Source organism: Cherax quadricarinatus, chromosome 8 (genome assembly GCF_038502225.1).
Source record: "Cherax quadricarinatus isolate ZL_2023a chromosome 8, ASM3850222v1, whole genome shotgun sequence".
Lineage (NCBI taxonomy): Eukaryota > Metazoa > Arthropoda > Malacostraca > Decapoda > Parastacidae > Cherax > Cherax quadricarinatus.
The window spans coordinates 15,645,749-15,664,898 of NC_091299.1; the positions used below are offsets into that span (position 1 = coordinate 15,645,749).

The window sequence follows — 19,150 nt, forward strand, 5'->3', positions numbered from 1 at the left end:
ATACAAGGTATGATGTAGCACGTAATGAAAGTAGTTTGTTAGATTATGTATTGGTGGATAAAAGGTTGATGGGTAGGCTCCAGGATGTACATGTTTATAGAGGGGCAACTGATATATCGGATCATTATTTAGTTGTAGCTACAGTTAGAGTAAGAGGTAGATGGGAAAAGAGGAAGGTGGAAACAACAAGTAAGAGGGAGGTGAAAGTGTATAAACTAAGGGAGGAGGAAGTTCGGGCGAGATATAAGCGACTATTGGCAGAAAGGTGGGCTAGTGCAAAGATGAGTAGTGGGGGGGTTGAAGAGGGTTGGAATAGTTTTAAAAATGCAGTATTAGAATGTGGGGCAGAAGTTTGTGGTTATAGGAGGGTGGGGGCAGGAGGAAAGAGGAGTGATTGGTGGAATGATGAAGTAAAGGGTGTGATAAAAGAGAAAAAGGTAGCTTACGAGAGGTTTTTACAAAGCAGAAGTGTTATAAGAAGAGCAGAGTATATGGAGAGTAAAAGAAAGGTGAAGAGAGTGGTGAGAGAGTGCAAAAGGAGAGCAGATGAAAGAGTGGGAGAGGCACTGTCAAGAAATTTTAATGAAAATAAGAAAAAATTTTGGAGTGAGTTAAACAAGTTAAGAAAGCCTAGGGAAAGTATGGATTTGTCAGTTAAAAACAGAGTAGGGGAGTTAGTAGATGGGGAGAGGGAGGTATTAGGTAGATGGCGAGAATATTTTGAGGAACTTTTAAATGTTAAGGAAGAAAGGGAGGCGGTAATTTCATGCATTGGCCAGGGAGGTATACCATCTTTTAGGAGTGAAGAAGAGCGGAATGTAAGTGTGGTGGAGGTACGTGAGGCATTACGTAGAATGAAAGGGGGTAAAGCAGCTGGAACTGATGGGATCATGACAGAAATGTTAAAAGCAGGGGGGGATATAGTGTTGGAGTGGTTGGTACTTTTGTTTAATAAATGTATGAAAGAGGGGAAGGTACCTAGGGATTGGCGGAGAGCATGTATAGTCCCTTTATATAAAGGGAAAGGGGACAAAAGAGATTGTAAAAATTATAGAGGAATAAGTTTACTGAGTATACCAGGAAAAGTATACGGTAGGGTTATAATTGAAAGAATTAGAGGTAAGACAGAATGTAGAATTGCGGACGAGCAAGGAGGCTTCAGAGTGGGTAGGGGATGTGTAGATCAAGTGTTTACATTGAAGCATATATGTGAACAGTATTTAGATAAAGGTAGGGAGGTTTTTGTTGCATTTATGGATTTAGAAAAGGCATATGATAGAGTGGATAGAGGAGCAATGTGGCAGATGTTGCAAGTATATGGAATAGGTGGTAAGTTACTAAATGCTGTAAAGAGCTTTTATGAGGAGAGTGAGGCTCAGGTTAGGGTGTGTAGAAGAGAGGGAGAATACTTCCCAGTAAAAGTAGGTCTTAGACAGGGATGTGTGATGTCACCGTGGTTGTTTAATATATTTATAGATGGGGTTGTAAAAGAAGTAAATGCTAGGGTGTTCGGGAGAGGGGTGGGATTAAATTATGGGGAATCAAATTCAAAATGGGAATTGACACAGTTACTTTTTGCTGATGATACTGTGCTTATGGGAGATTCTAAAGAAAAATTACAAAGGTTAGTGGATGAGTTTGAGAATGTGTGTAAAGGTAGAAAGTTGAAAGTGAACATAGAAAAGAGTAAGGTGATGAGGGTATCAAATGATTTAGATAAAGAAAAATTGGATATCAAATTGGGGAGGAGGAGTATGGAAGAAGTGAATGTTTTCAGATACTTGGGAGTTGACGTGTCGGCGGATGGATTTATGAAGGATGAGGTTAATCATAGAATTGATGAGGGAAAAAAGGTGGGTGGTGCGTTGAGGTATATGTGGAGTCAAAAAACGTTATCTATGGAGGCAAAGAAGGGAATGTATGAAAGTATAGTAGTACCAACACTCTTATATGGATGTGAAGCTTGGGTGGTAAATGCAGCAGCGAGGAGACGGTTGGAGGCAGTGGAGATGTCCTGTCTAAGGGCAATGTGTGGTGTAAATATTATGCAGAAAATTCGGAGTGTGGAAATTAGGAGAAGGTGTGGAGTTAATAAAAGCATTAGTCAGAGGGCAGAAGAGGGGTTGTTGAGGTGGTTTGGTCATTTAGAGAGAATGGATCAAAGTAGAATGACATGGAAAGCATATAAATCTATAGGGGAAGGAAAGAGGGGTAGGGGTCGTCCTCGAAAGGGTTGGAAAGAGGGGGTAAAGGAGGTTTTGTGGGTGAGGGGCTTGGACTTCCAGCAAGCGTGCATGAGCGTGTTAGATAGGAGTGAATGGAGACGAATGATACTTGGGACCTGACGATCTGTTGGAGTGTGAGCAGGGTAATATTTAGTGAATGGATTCAGGGAAACCGGTTATTTTCATATAGTCGGACTTGAGTCCTGGAAATGGGAAGTACAATGCCTGCACTTTAAAGGAGGGGTTTGGGATATTGGCAGTTTGGAGGGATATGTTGTGTATCTCTATACGTATATGCTTCTAAACTGTTGTATTCTGAGCACCTCTGCAAAAGCAGTGATAATGTGTGAGTGTGGTGAAAGTGTTGAATGATGATGAAAGTATTTTCTTTTTGGGGATTTTCTTTCTTTTTTTTTTGGGTCACCCTGCCTCGGTGGGAGACGGCCAACTTGTTGAAAAAAAAAAAAAAAAAAATTACAGTATTGCATAATAGTAAATCTTCTAATTTTTGGTGTGAAAAAGAATTCTTTGTAAATAAAAAATGAAAAGGGACTTCATCTGTAAAGCCTGGAAACGTAACTAATAAACACAGAAAATGTTATTTTAGTGCCAGGAATGCCTGCATTGTTTATTCTGAACCCTATTTTGAAACTGGAATATTTGTACAGTGGACCCCCCCCCCCCCCCCCGAGTTTCGTGATTAATCCGTTCCAGAGAGTCTGCCGACTGGCGAAATTCACGATTGGCGAATATTTTCCCCATAAGAAATAATGGAAACCCAATTAATCAGTTTCAGACAGCCAAAAGTATTAACAAAAAAAAGTTTTTTTAAAGATTAAATAAAGATTTACATACAGAAAACAATGACAAATAAATATAAAGCACTAATAAAATGGATAAATGAACATTTAACATCACACTTAACCTTTATTGATTCTTGTTGGTGTAGGAGGCAAGAGGAAGGCGAGTTTATTATGCTTCAATATGACGCTAATATCATCTCTACGGCTTATTTATCTCTCACAATTCATCTAATATGACATTATAAACAATATTAATAACATAGAAACATGATATATACTATAGAATGAATAAAATATGTCATATTGTATGATAGGAGTAAATGGTGTAGTGTTGTTGTTGGGTTTAAGGGCCGCCACTGAGAGAAGCCGTGTTGGTGGCAGTGGAGGCTTTGGCCACCATCACACTTAAACAATGTATGTAATTTATAAATAAGAAATATTTACATTTTAATTTATAAATAAGTAAGTTTATTCAGGTATACACAAATACAATTACATACATAGATTATCATACATAGCAGCACATGTGTAAAGTACCCAGGATAACCCAAAAAATTCAAGAGTGACATATTTCCATTGGTGTCCTTTCATATTTACACTTATACAGTGGACCCCCGGTTCGTGAAGTCATCGGTAGCCGATAAATCCGGTATCCGAAGCATTATATCGCAAAAAAATTGCCTCAGTTCCCGTTACAAAACCCAGTATGCGATACAATTCGTATGAGAAGTGTCAACGTGTGGCCTGAACTGCCCCGTGTGTGCCAGTGTTTACAAGCCAGCCAGTGTGCGCGCATCTAAGGATACATTCAGTACATTCCATATTATCACTGTTTTTGGTGCTTGTTTCTGCAAAATAAGTCACCATGGGCCCCAAGAAAACTTCTAGTGCCATCCCATCGAGACCAAGGGTGCTAATGACTATTGATATGAAGAAAGAGATAATTGCAAAGTATGAAAGTGGAGTGCGTGTGTCGGACCTGGCCAAGTTGTATAGTAAATCCCAATCAACCATCTCTACTATAGTGAGCAGGAAAACGGCAATCAAGGAAGCTATTCTTGCAAAAGGTGCAACTGTGATAACAAAACAGTGATTCCCTTTCTAAACATTAAAAACTTCAACACACTCCCCTTCTCCCATCCCATCAATCATCACCAGATCTTCATTAAAGGTAAGTGTCAATTATTCTATTGTGATTATTCTATTGTTGTTATTGTAATTATTCTATTGCATTAAACTTAATATTTCATGTGGTAAAAGTTTTTTTTTCATACTTTTGGGTGTCTTGCACAGATTAATTTGATTCCCATTATTTCTCATGGGGAAAATTGATTCGCTTTCCGATAATTTTGCTTTACGATGATCTCTCAGGAACGGATTAATAACGTGAACTGGGGGTCCACTGTATTTACTTTTATACTTACACTTTTATATTTGCACTTACCTTGGAGGAGATGTTAGTTTAATTAATTTGATGGAGGAGATGCTGGCAGAGGTTTACTGTAGTGGAAGATAGCAGGGCGGTGTATGTTCAGCAGTCCTATACACATCCAACAACATTGGAGAGTTACTTTCGTGTTTTTTCTATCGCTTACTCGCTTAACTTAGTTGCTACACTGTTAATTCTACACTTTATCACTGGCTGGAGCTATAGCCTTTATCGATACTTGCTGCTTTAGTATCATACATATTGTAGAATCACTGAATCACTGCAGAAGGCACATTCTGCCCTCTCTCTTCCTCCTCTACATTAGTACTTTGCTATGAGTTTTTTTTTTTTAATTCTATCGTGTTTCTCACCTTTACCAAAGGGCTGGCACTAGGAGCTTTCTTTGGGCCTATGGTGGTGTATTTAGCAGTTGCAAGCACAAAAGACAATGAATTATTATGAGATGTATGAACCCGTGGGGTGATGGTGACATGCTGGTAAACAGTGTGTGTGAATAGTGCGGGAGACTGGCTTTGTGTGCGCTCTGATGGGCAGACGCCTACCAGAAGGTCGCCGAATCACGAGTCCAATCACGAACCACGAAGCTAAATTTTGCCGAAAAAACTTGCCGAAAGTCAGATTTCACGAAAGTCACGGCTGCCGAACGGCAGGGGTTCACTGTACTTTGTGTGAAATTGGCCAAATTACCAATTTTCGGTAACTTTATTGGGTAGTTGAAATAGTTGATTGGGCGATCTCTTGTACTCGGTAGATAAAATGGAACACATACTAGTGAAATAGCTAAGAATTTGGTCTAATAGAATAATGTAATTGGTCGAAAATAGGACTTGGTGGGCAAAATCGCTGATGCGTAAATATCACTTAACACGCCAAAATTTGCGAGTGTGTAATTTCATCAATTATTTATTGAATTTTGTACTTTTTATTTTATTACTTTCAGAAAAAGATTCTCTACCATTTCATAAGAAAAAACAAATAATTATTTATACAGTGGTACATCGAGTTACGAACTTGACTCGTTCCAGAAGGCTGTTCGAGTGCCGATGCTGAATGAATTTGTTCCCACAAGGAATAATGTAAATTAGACTAGTCCATTTCAGACCCCCAAAAATACACTTACAAAAGCACTTACAAAAATACACTTACATAATTGTTCGAGTTGGGAGCTGTTCGAAACTCAAGGTACCACTGTATATATTTTTTTTTTCATTGTGCCATAGGGATTCTGGATGTAAGCATACTCAGTTTATTTACCCAGAGTTTGAAGTGAGAAGATTCTACCTTGCCTAATAAAAACTAGAGTGGGCTGCTGCTCCTAGCCTTATATTGCTTACTCTCATGACAAGTCATCCTGTATTCTTACAGTATTCATACATGAATGTCCTGGCTGGCACTGTATTGCTGTGATTAATAATTCCATGGCAGTGAAGTTACCAAAGGTGTTCCCAAGATTTAATTATTTTTACTCTTACGAGGGGATTATTTCCCCAGTAAAAGTAAGCCTTAGACAGGGATGTTTAATGTCACTTTTTTTTTAACATTTCATAGATGGAGTTGTAAAAGAAGTGAATACTAGGATGTTTGGGAGAGGTATAAGATTAAAAGATAATGAATCTGATGCATTTATAAGTTGTCACAATTGCTCTTTTGCCAATGACAGTTCTGGGAGATTCTGAAGATATCAAGTTGCTAAGGTTGGAGAAATTTAGGAGTGAATGTAAAAGAAGAAAATTAAAAGTAAATATGAAGTAGTAGGTGATGAAACTAACAAGAAGGCTAGGCAATGAAATATCAGATTGGAGGAAGGGAGTATGGAGAAAGTGGAAGGTAGGTAGACTCAGAGATTTGCAGCGGACATATCAGCAGATGGGTCTATTAAAGAAGATAGTGAATCATAGGATAGAAAAGTGGGGGAAAAGGATGGGTGGTATTGAAGCACCTGTGAAAAGGAGTGTGTTTATCTATAGAACAACACTTTGATATGGGAGTGAGGCATAAGTGTTAAATGTTTTAGAGGTGTAGGATGCTGAAGGCAGTGTGTGATGTGAATATTTTGCAGAAAATTCTGAGCATGGACAAGGTGTAGGGTTACCAAAAGTATAATTCAGAGTGCTGAGGAATAATTGTTGAGGTGGTTTTGGTACTTGGAGAGTACAGAGCAGGATAAGGTGATGGAGGGTATATGAGTATGAGCTCGAAGGGATGGAAGGGGAGGGATTTTCCAGGAAAGGTTGAAGATTTCTAGGAGCACTCAAAACCTCTTCCAGTGCAGTGTTAGATCATAGTGAACAGAGAACTTGTGTTTTATGACTTGATGTGCTGTTGAAGTGTGAGAAGGTAACATTTGTGAAGGACTTGGGGAAACCCATTAGCCAGATTAGAATCTTGGCAATGGTAGGTGTGGTGTCTTCACTTTGTAGGATGGTTGGAATTTGGAGGGTCTTTTTAAGTGTGATATCTACACATTTCTGACAAGAAAGCTATTAAATATTAGAGCTGATTTCCTCTATTCTGTTTATTTCAGTATACAGTACACTGCTGTATAAACATTTAAAAATATACCAAAAATATTATAAATGGTGCAACGGTGACATTAAAACAATATCAAAGATGGTTGGCACAAACACTCGACCATTATAGTATGCTCCTCACTTAGCAGTGAATTTATTTACCAATGTGGTCTCCGGAACATAACGCCGTCGTTAAGTGAGGAGAGGCTTTATATGATGGTGAATGTGTTTCCTCTTTTGAGTGACCCTTCCTTGGTAGGAGATGGCTGGTGTTTAAAAAAAAAAAAAAGTTTACTTCTACAACCTGATAAAACCTGTTAATATTCATCTTCAAAAATATTCCTGTACTCTTGTTAACATATGCCACACCACTTATTGCTGTGTTTGCTTGCCAGTGGATCTGCGTAGTTGGCATGGCTCCCTTATTGCTAAGCATCTGGCTGTTGCAGGGCTCCTCTTGATAATACCCTCCTCTCCTCATACCTTGAAATCTTTTCCTTGGATCTATGGCAAACAAGACCGGGTAACCCTAATTGATCTGCGGGGGCACTGCCACAGATACACCTGCATTCAGCAAGGATAGGGACCCCCAGCAAGGCGATGGGCAACATCAATGCTGACGGTCTGCAGGTTGAGGCATGTGCCAAGGGAGGAATTAGGGACAGCCAAAAAAGAAATCCCCTGCACAAGGAGCACTCACTGCCACAAAATGAGCTCTGTCTTTCCATACCCCACTTGAGCATTGTTGAGGCTGTATTCTCCACTACAGTCTCCTCACTTAAGAATGGAGTTCCGTTCCTAAGAGTAGGTCAGTAAACAAATTGGTTGTTAAGCGAGGAGCATACTATAATGGTAATGGGTTTGTGTCAACCATCTTTAGATATTTTTTTAATGTCATCTTTGCATCATACATAAAATTTTTATTATACAGTAGGGCCCCGCTTTACGGCGTTTTGCCTTACGGTGTTCTGCTAATATGGCGATTTCAAATTATGACCAGAATTTGCTATACGGCGAGTGGTCTTTCAAATTCGGCACACCCCACCCAGTTTGTTTATATTCTCCGTGAGCACACCTCTCTATTATGTCTGGAAATTTTCCAGAATTTCAAGTGCGGCATCTGGGTGTCTTTGTTGTGGACGTTTCGCCATCCAGTGGCTGGCTGGATGGCGAAACGTCTACGATAGGGGTGCCCGGGTGTTGCACATGTGTCTTAATTTCATCTTGTCGGTATTATATACCATTCTTGTACTACTACTACTACCACCACCACCACCTCTTCCTGCCTATATATAGCCGTCCTGCTCCACTTCTGGTTAGTGTGACTTTGTAAATGGTCCATGTCAGACTGAAACGTTGTCGTAAGCTTCTCTCTCTTATGTGCGGGTTATTTGTGTATGTTTCAAGTGCTTTAAAGTTATTGCATATTTTATATGTACTCTGATAATTATACTTGTGTACCTGTACCCAAATATACTTACACACTGTGCTGGTGTGCAGGTACACATTAAAATTACTAAGTCTCTCTTTACTTGACACCATATAATCTCTTGGGTACATTAAATGTTGTATATTATGTTAATATAGACATTTCCATTAATCCATCTATGATATTTTTTTCAAAATTATGTAATAAAGATGCTACATAACATATAAACATGATACACCTAAAGTATAAAAATTGACATAAATAAATATGAGATTTGACATAAATATGAGTCGAAGAATTACGTTTTCTCTAGTCAAACACCAGTAACTTAACTTGAAATTTCTTTCTTTCATATGCCTTCACTCTATCTATAGCTATTCACGAGCCTTGTGGGTTTAGCGTTTCTTTTTATTATTATAATGTAATAATAATTTGTAATAATAAAGTGGACTCTCGGTTTTCGAGTTTAATCCGTTCCAGAGCAATCGGCGAAAACAGAAACCATTTTCCCCATAAGAAATAATGTAAATAAAAATAAGGTAAGTAATGAGTGTACTGTATATGCATTTTATCACTCGAGAGTTTTCAGTGTTGTTGTAGTATACATGTATTGTGGGTGGGTGGGGTGGCCAGGAGGGCTACCATACCTCCCACACCTGACTTCTTACAATAAATACTACTCGCCTTTTGCCCTACAAATATTTTGAGGTAAATAATGAGTGTACTGTGTGTGTATTTTACTTGTTGTTTTTTAATGCCTAGTTCTGTTGCTAACTTAATATATGTTAGTGTAAACTTGTTATCTGGCATTTATTTGCATTTATAAGTGGAAAAATGGCATTCTGCTTTCCAGCAGTAGCCTGGAACCTAACCTGCCATAGGAATGGGGCCCTGCTGTATTCTTAAATGTTTATACAGTAGTGTACTATATATTGTAATAAAGAGTTGGTCGTAAATCCAAGCGGTCGTTAAATGAGTACGTCATTGAGTGAGGAAAGACTCTATAGGGATATCCTAGTATGATGGTGGTGGTTTGGGATTGAAGGTCTGGTTGCAGAGCCTGGTACATTATCCCAGAGCCTGGCTCCATCAGTGACATTTTGGTCACAAGCTCCAACACTGTTCCTAGGTGTCCCAAGGGAGGTTTCTTGTTGGTGAGGGGCTCTTGATCTAGGGAATTGGATCTGTGCTCCGGTTCCCTGAATTGAGCTGGAATACCTTCCATCTCTCCCCCCTCCTCCACACACACACATATGTACTGTATAATCCTATGGATTTAGTGCTCCCCCATGATTATAATAATGTTCCTAGATGCTCAAAAAATATTGCTGCTACAAGTTCACTGGATGCTATGCATGAAAAGAATGCAAGAACTGCAATCTGTCATGCCTTATAGACATCAATGCCTCTTAGTCAGACTGGAGGTGTAGCTTTTTTTTTTTTTTTTTTTTACAAGTCGGCCATCTCCCACCGAGGCAGGGTGACCCAAAAAGAAAGAAAAAAAAATCCCCAAAAAGAAAATACGTACTATCATCATCATTCGACACTTTCACCTCACTCGTACATAATCACTGTCTTTACAGGGGCGCTACATACGACAATTTAGAAGTCCCTCCAAACTGTCAATATCCCAAACCCCTCCTTTAAAGTGCAGGTATTGTGCTTCCCATTTCCAGGACTCAAGTCCGGCTAACTGGTTTCCCTAAATCTCTTCACTAAATATGTACCCTGCTCACACTCCAACAGCTTGTCAGGTCCCAAAAACCATTCGTCTCCATTCACTCCTATTTAACAGGCTCACACACACTTGCTGGAAATCCCACAAAACCTCCTGTACCCCCTTCCCTCAAACCTTTTCGAGGACGACCCCTACCCCTCCTTCCTTCCCCTACAGATTTATACACTCTCCAAATCATTCTACTTTGATCTATTCTCTCTGAATGACCAAACCACCTCAACAACCCCTCTTCAACCCTCTGACTAATACTTTTAGTAACTCCACACCTAATTTCCACACTCGAATTCCCTGCATAATATTTACATCACACTTTGCCCTTAGACAGGACATCTCTACTGCCTCCAGCCACCACCTTGCTGCAACAGTTACAGCCCAAGCTTCGCACCCATATAAGAGTGTTGGTACCACTGTACTTTCATACATTCCCTTTTTTACCTCCATAGATAACATAAGAACATAAGAAAGAAGGAACACTGCAACAGGCCTACTGACCCATGCGGAGCAGGCCCATGTCCCACCCCCTCGGATTAGACCAATGACCCCCCCCCCCCCCCAGATTAGCCCAATGACCCACCCAGTATGGTCATCTCCACTCAAGGATGGAGCACTGCACCAGACCCAGCAGCACAAGCTAGTCAGGTCCAACTCACACCCACCCACGCCCACTCATGTATTTATCTAACCTATTTTTAAAACTACACAACATTTTAGCCCGAATAACTGTACTCGGGAGTTTGTTCCACTCATCCACAACTGTTACCAAACCAGTGCTTTCCTATATCCTTTCTGAATCTGAATTTTTCCAACTTGAAACCATTGCTGCGAGTCCTGTCTTGGCTGGAAATTTCAGCACGCTATTTTTTTTTTCTCCACAAATACTTCAACACACCACTTGCCTTGTTTCCTTCATGAATTCTATGGTTAACCTCATCCTTCATTAACCCATCTGCTGACAAGTCAACTCCCAAATATCTGAAAACATTCACTTCTTCCATACCCCCTCTCTCCAATGTGATATCCAGTTTTTATCTAAATCGTTTGATACCCCTCATCACCTTAAGCTTATCTACTTTCTACCTTTACACACCCAGACTCGTCCACTAACCTTTGCAACTTGTCTTTAGACTCTCCCATAAGCACAGTATAATCAGCAAAAAGTAACTGTGTCAACACCCATTTTGTATTTCATTCCCTATAATTTAATCCCACCCCTCTCCCCAACACCCTAGCATTTACTTCTTTAACAACTCCATCTATAAATAATTAAACAACCATGGTGACATTACACATCCCTGTCTAATACCTACTTTTACATAAGAACATAAGAAAGAAGGAACACTGCAGCAGGCCTGTTGGCTCATACTAGGCAGGTCCTTCACAATCCATCCCACTAAAAATATTTGCCTAACCCAATTTTCAGTGTTGCCCAAGAAATAAATTTTGATAATTCTATTTACCCTTGTGCAAGTCCCACTCAAATCCAGCCCCTTTCACTCATGTATTTATCCAACCTAAATTTGAAACTACTCAAGGTTTTAGCCTCGATAACCCAACTAGGCAGACTGTTCCATTCATCAACTACCCTATTTCCAAACCAGTACTTTCCTATATCCTTTCTAAATCTAAACTTGTCTAATTTGAATCCATTACTGCAGGTTCTGTCTTGGAGAGAGATCCTCAAGACCTTACTTAAATCACCGTTATTAATACCCATCTTCCACTTGTACACTTTGATCATGTTTTCCCTCATTCTTCTTCTAACAAGTGAATGTAATTTAAGGGTCTTCAATCTTCATAAGGAAGATTTCTAATGCTATTTATTAATTTAGTCATTCTACGCTGAATGTTTTCTAAGGAGCTTATGTCCATTCTGTAATATGGAGACCAGAACTGAGCTGCATAATCTAGGCGAGGCCTTACTAATGATATATAAAGCTGTAATATAACCTCTGGACTTCTGTTGCTTACACTTCTTGATATATGTATATCCCAGTAATCAGTTTGCCTTATTACGTACACTTAGGCATTGCTGTCTTGGTTTAAGGTTACTGCTTATCATAACCCCCAAGTCCTTTTTGCAATCTGTATGGCTAAGTTCTACATTATTTAACTTATAAGTACTAGGCTTATGGACACGCCTGAGCTTCAGAACCTTGCATTTATCTACATTGACCTGCATCTGAAACTTTTCTGACCAGATATTGAGTTTGTCTAAATCCTCCTGAAGTTCCCTGATATCTACGTTTGAATCAATTATCTTACCTATCAATGGTGAATTTGCTCATTTCACTAGTAATTCCCTCATCAAGATCATTGACATATATTATAAACAACAATGGGCCCAAGACTGATCCCTGTGGAATGCCACTTGTTACAGATCTCCACTCGGATTTAACCCCATTTATGCACACACACTGCTTCCTATTGGTGAGCCATGACTCGATCCATGAGAGCACTTTTCCCCCAATGCCATGAGCTGCCACTTTCTCTAACAGTCTTGGGTGAGGTACTCTATCAGAAGCCTTACTACAATCTAAGTAAACAGTATCAAATTCTTTGTCATGATCAACAGCCTCAAAAGCATTACTGAAGAAAGTTAATAAATTAGTTAGACTAGAATGGCCTCTCGTGAATCCATGCTGAGTATCGTTAATCGATTATGCTCATCCAGATGGCTACTTATAATCTCGGTTTTAATTGACTCTAGTAATTTGCCTACAATTGAGGTCAGGCTTATTGGGTGGTAAATTGACAGTAACGACTTGTCCCCTGCTTTAAAAGTAGGAATAACATTAGCCCTCTTCCACATATCAGACACTATACCTGTTTGAAGAGATAAATTAAAAATATTAGTTAATAGTTCACAGAGTTCCATTTTGCATTCCTTAAGAACCCTTGAAAAAAGCTCATCAGGACCTAGCGATTTATTTTGTTTCAGTCGGATTTATTTTGTTACCGGGAAGTAATCTTCCTCTTTCCTACACATCCTAACCTGAGCCTCACTATCCTCTTCAGAACCTCTTTACAGTATTTAGTAACTTCCTATTCCATATACTACTTGCAACATCTGCCACACTGCACCCCTATCCACTATCATATGCCTTTTCTAAATCCATAAATGCAATGAAAACTTTCGTACCTTTATCTAAATACTGTTCACATATATGCTTCAATGTAAACACTTGATCTACACATCCCCTACCCACTCTAAAGCCTCCTTGCTCATCCAAAATCCTACTCTCTGTCTTGCCTGTAATTCTTTTAATAATAACCCTACTGTACACTTTTCCTGGTATACTCGGTAAACTTATTCCCCTGTAATTTTTACAATCTCTTGTCCCCCTTCCCTTTATGTAAAGGAACTATACATGCTCTCTACCAATCCCTAGGTACCTTCCCCTCTTTCATACATTTATTAAACTAAAAATACCAACCACTCCAACACTATCCCCCCCTGCTTTTAACATTTGTCATGATCCTGTCAGTTCCAGCTGCTTTACCCCCTTTCATTCTACGTAATGCCTCTTACACCTCCCTCACGCTCACATCCTGCTCTTCTTCACTTCTAAAAGATGTTATACCTTTCTGGCCAGTGCATCAAACTATCGCTTACCTTTCTTCATCGACATTTAAAAGTTGCTCAGAATATTCCCGCCATCTACCCAGTACCTCCAGCTCCCCATCTACTGATTCCCCTACTCTGTTTTCAACTGACAAATCCATTCGTTCCCTAGGCTTTCTTAACTTGACTCATGAAATCGTAATGACACGATTGCAAGCAAACCATACCATGGGCGGGAATAGAACCTGCAATCAGAGAGTCTGGAGTTTTGAGACTCTATGATCATGGGTTCTATCCCCGCCTGTGGTATGGTTTGCCTTCTTGTTTATCTCACTCCAAAATTTTTTTTTATTTTCATCAAAATTTCATGACTGCTTTTATTATTATTTTTTTATTTAGTAATATGGTTAAGAAAATATTTAAAAGTATTTTTATATACATGTACATATCCCCTCCTCACTTATCGACAGAGTTCCGTTCCTGAGACCACGTCGTTAAACGAATTTGTCACTGAGGAGCATACTATAATGGTAGTGGGTTTGTCAACCATCTTTGATATTATTTTAATGTCACCTTAGCACCATTTATAACATTTCTGGCATATTTTTCAGTGTTTATACAGTAGTGTACTGTATATTGAAATAAACAGAATAGAGGAAATCAACTCTAATATACACTATTTAGGGTAATATTTAGTGAAGGGATTCAGGGAAACCGGTTATTTTCATATAGTCGGACTTGAGTCCTGGAAATGGGAAGTACAATGCCTGCACTTTAAAGGAGGGTTTTGGGATATTGGCAGTTTGGAGGGATATGTTGTGTATCTTTATACGTATATGCTTCTAAGCTGTTGTATTCTGAGCACCTCTGCAAAAAGTGATAATGTGTGAATGTGGTGAAAGTGTTGAATGATGATGAAAGTATTTTCTTTTTGGGGATTTTCTTTCTTTTCTGGGTCACCCTGCCTCGGTGGGAGACGGCTGACTTGTTGAAAAAAAAAAAAAAAAAAAAAGTATGAATACTGGTCAGAGCCCATTGTAAGTCCGAGGTGTTGTTTAGTATGTCGCTAAGTGAGGAGAGGATGGAAATATAAACACATATGCAGTATAATGTGATCCTTTATTGACAATGTTTCGCCCACACAGTGGGCTTTTTCAAGTCACAAACAGGATGTATTTACAAATGATTAATGTCAATCAATCTTTCCAGTGTCCGGAGCTAAATAACGAGTCTCTGTGGCATGATGATGCTTGTTCAAGAGAGCGAGCTGTTAATCTGCTAAATAACAAGCCTGATGGTACTTTCCTCATAAGAATGGCCCAAAATGGAGGATATGCTTTGTCAATTGCGTAAGTGTTACTCCCCACACAATGTGCACATTGAATCCCCTTCTAGGAGGGTGTCCTGATGCTGATGAAGGGCTCTTGATCAAAGAAATTATTTGCCTTGTCCCTCCCTCTGTATAAAACCAATTTGTCACATTCTCTAGGTGCCGTATGAGCCCAGTGGGTTTAGTTCTTCCTCATGATTGTAATAATCTTGTACAGTACATTTCTATTCATTCTCTTATTTTTTTTTTCATCACTTCTGTTTTATTGGGGCTAAGACTTAATACATTGGACAGTTTCTCCCTCTCTTACCACTTCCCTCCCTCTTTCCCCCCCTCTCTTTGCTCCCTCTCTCTCTCTTCCCACTCTCTTTTTTTTTTTTTTTTTTTTTTTTTTTTTTTTTACACAGGGTTTGACAAGGTTAAGGATCCCTAGTTTTATTGACAAGCTTTTTACAGGTTAAGGATTCCTAACTTTATTGACAAGCTAAGAGCTGTTACCTACATCAGCTCATTTGAAAGCATTTTTATTGTTATGAGACAAGTAGGGAACAGGATGAAGTTGGAGCCATCTGTGGGCCAGCGTTTTCATTTGATCAACTGACTTTATCTCGTTGACATCATTATGCTGTACAAATGTGTTCCATACTCGAGTCATCCTGGGTATATATGATCTCTCTTCTCACTCTCTCCTCTCTCTCTCCCCTCTCTCTTCTCTCTTCCTTCTTCCCTCTCTTCTCTTCCCTCCCTCTCTTCTCTCCTCCCTCTCTCTTCCCTCTCTGTTTTTCCTTTCTTCCCCCTCTATCTCTTCCCCTTTCTCTCTCTCTCTCTCTCTCCTTTCTTCTTTCCTCTTCTCTCATCTCTCTTTCTCCTCTCTTTTCTCTCCCCTCTCTCCTTCCCCACTTTCTCTTTCCCATCTCTTCCCCCTCCATTGACTTAACTTATTTTCCTTCCCCCTCTCCAACCTCTTTTCATTTCATCTCCCTTACCAGCTTTTTCTTCTCCCTCCCTCATTCTCTCTCTTTCCTCTCCCTCCAAAGAGGGAGGGGGGAAAGGGGTAGGGTAAGGGAAGAGGAAAATACTTTTCCTACCCTCTCTGTTTTGCTTTCCTACTTTCCCTTTTTCTGTCCTTTGTACCAATTTCTCTTTCTTCTCATATTCCCTTCCTTCCTCTTTCCTTGGTTCTCTTCCTTTTTATATGGTATGCTTCTTATAACTAAATAATTTTTATCTTAAAATGGGACTCATTTGCAGAAAAAAATTACTTAAATTTCATTAATTTTAAATAGACTACTACATTTATAAAATACTCAGTCATATTTCTACTGATGTAGTATATTGAGTTTACATTTATATGTGGTATTAGTTGACAATTAACTTCATCTTTGTCTGCTTTTTATTCGAGATACCCTGTGCTTGCTATAACCATTTATATTTTTCTCAGTATTTACTGATTATAGCATATATAAATTTTGTTACTTATACAGATTTTATGTTACAGGTGCAACAAGGAAGTGCAACACTGTAGGATATATGAAGGTGGGCATGGTTATGGGTTTGCTGAACCATTTTTGATCTATCCAACACTGCGAGATCTAGTTCTCCATTACTCTGAAAACTCGCTTCTAATGCACAATGACCTGCTCAATACACCTCTTAAATACCCAGCTCTAATGAACAGCTAGTGACAGCAATAAGGTTAGCATGGAACATGAAGCTTACCAGGTAATTGTTTAATTGGAACTTGGTATACGCAAGCTCCAACAAAGCTAACCTGCTGGTAAATCAGGCTTAGCTAAGTGAATTGAGGGCAGTGAGGTGGATTCAGTGATTGCCTGATTGCCAATGGAAATAGTTGTATATTTGGAGTGAACCTTTTCTCAGGAAACCAGTGACTGTTGCCAGGAGTGTCATGGATAAGTACAGTATATGCATTCTGCAAGATATGTGTGATGGCTTTAATATGCAGGACGTTTAAAACATTGGACATTGTCTGTTGCACCTCTGCACTTGGTGTTTAATGGCTGAAGGCCATTTTGTCCCTCTACACCTACTTACTACCAGACTTTTTCCAGTGGCTATACAATGCAGTCAGACAGATTTAAGTTATTATATTAAGAATATGGTATATACATATGCAATGTTAGCTGAAAGAAATCTGGTAGCAGACTTGTAGAGCCCCATTTTTTACTCTGTGGTACAAAATAGTTTCAGGACTAGCAAAGGCAAGTTGTTTCAAAGTGACGTATGTTGTCACATCCTACAGAGTTTAGTATCGAGTGATCAAAGTACGGGTAGTACCCCCCTTAAGAGAGGCTACCCACACATATGTTGTTTTCGTAGTGGCCAAAGACAATAATCCATTGCAAATATTTTGCTGTCTGCTTGATAACCTCCTCATAACCTATAGTTTATAAAATAGTTGATATTTTAAAGAATATTAACAGATAGGCTATACAGTGTTAATATTTGATACTACAAAATGTGCTGTGAAGGAATGATTCTTTGTTTCCAAAGATTGTCAAGATCTCCTATTCAGACAAAGGCTACAAGTGTTGGATATCAGTGTGTGATAAAAGTTACTGAGGTTAAGAGAAGTTGCTGCATTCCAGTTATGACTGAGCAGGATATATCCAGCATGTCTTTAACAGGTGACTACAAATCAGAAATAAAGACTTTTGCAAGTGTGATATAAGCATTAATAAACAAATTAGACCCATAAGTGCTGTAGCTAGAGATGATGACTTGGAACACTGGGGTATCCAAGTCAACTCTAGTCACCAGAAACCCCAAGCCACATGCTACACCATGCTTTGATTCATCATTTAAGGCTTTCATCTCATTTTTTTATAATTTTTAAGTATAAATATTTCTCGTACATTGTTCTAATCATCTATGCTCTGTTGACTTGCATATTGTACTTACATCTGTATGTATATTAGTTTGTGTGTGTGTGTGTGTGTGTGTGTCTTTATTGTATATGAATTGTATATATACTGTGTATATATAATAGGTATCTACATGTATGTTTATATACATACATATACAGTGGACCCTCGAGTAACTCCTGGGTTACGGTCCTGAAAATCAGCGCTTTATTCAAATCAGAGTTTAGCAAAATGAAGAACTTGGGGTTAAAAAATAGGCATATGCTACTTTGAAATACAAAAAAGGGGCTAGCAAATTTTTTTTTTATAATAGTTTGAAAAGTCAAAAGAAAGAACTTTGCCTTAAATTCTGGCTGCTATTGCTTGTTGATGTGCAAGTGTGTGAAGAGAGATGTGGTCCAGCACCTTACCTGTATCTAGATGGAGACAAATGGCCCAAAGTTCACAAGTGGAGAAAAATACACATATTGCATGGAAAAGCTTTATTGAGATGTTTTGCCAATGGAACATTCTCCAGTCATTATACAGGGATGCACAACAACAAAATTTAAACTAATGTAGTCAAGCAAGTGGCTGGGTCAGGGAGGTCATTGTGTGAGTGAGTTACAAAAGGACCAGTAAGCCTCCTGCAGTGCCTTGTCACAGTTCACCAACATGGTAACTGCAGTGACCAGCCATTCACCCAACTAGCATAAATTTACTTTTTGTGAGTTCCTGTGTATTGGCCGAAGATGCCTGTTCCACAGGCTGTTGTCTTTTTCTGTACCTGTACTTGTTGCTACTGTTCACCTAGCAGTAAATAGGTACCTGGGTGATAGCTGACAGCAGACTTGTGTTATCCTGAGTTACTAATGCAAGAGGTTAACAATTCAAATAAAATTATCTGCCCTTGACACTGATAAACCACATTGGAATAAATGTGGCAGTGTACAATTCCTGGACAAACATCACTTACCAACACCTGCCCTCAGTATTTGGTAAATAAGCCAAAGTGAAAGAGGAGTAATAGGTCTGTTATGTAGTCAGCTGCATTGTTTAAATCTATTAAACCGACCAGGACTATATGTATACCCTTGTGAAGGCTTTCCATCCTTCTTATAATTTTATTGAAATTATTAACCTGAAGGGCTAGCAACCCAGGATACCCAATAAAGCCATTTTGGTCAGATTATCTGACTATGATTTCATTGGACTGATGACATTTTTGTAGATAAGGTT

At 39.0% G+C, this 19,150-nt stretch overlaps 1 protein-coding gene across 4 annotated transcripts in view; it reads left to right on the forward strand.

Moving 5' to 3' along the window:
* Pi3K21B (phosphatidylinositol 3-kinase regulatory subunit alpha) overlaps positions 1-18,078 on the forward strand; it is a 457,363-nt gene extending 439,285 nt beyond the window's left edge. For 3 of the 4 annotated variants that reach the window (XM_053771897.2, XM_053771898.2, XM_053771896.2), the window contains 2 exons: positions 14,927-15,066; positions 16,546-16,867. In XM_053771897.2, the coding sequence (XP_053627872.1) occupies positions 14,927-15,066; positions 16,546-16,729 (324 nt within the window). In that variant the 3' untranslated portion in view covers positions 16,730-16,867. Of the gene's footprint in view, positions 1-14,926; positions 15,067-16,545 lie in introns of all 4 variants that reach the window. The other variant, XM_053771895.2, reaches the window with a different exon arrangement.
* Positions 18,079-19,150: the final 1,072 nt, after the last annotated feature.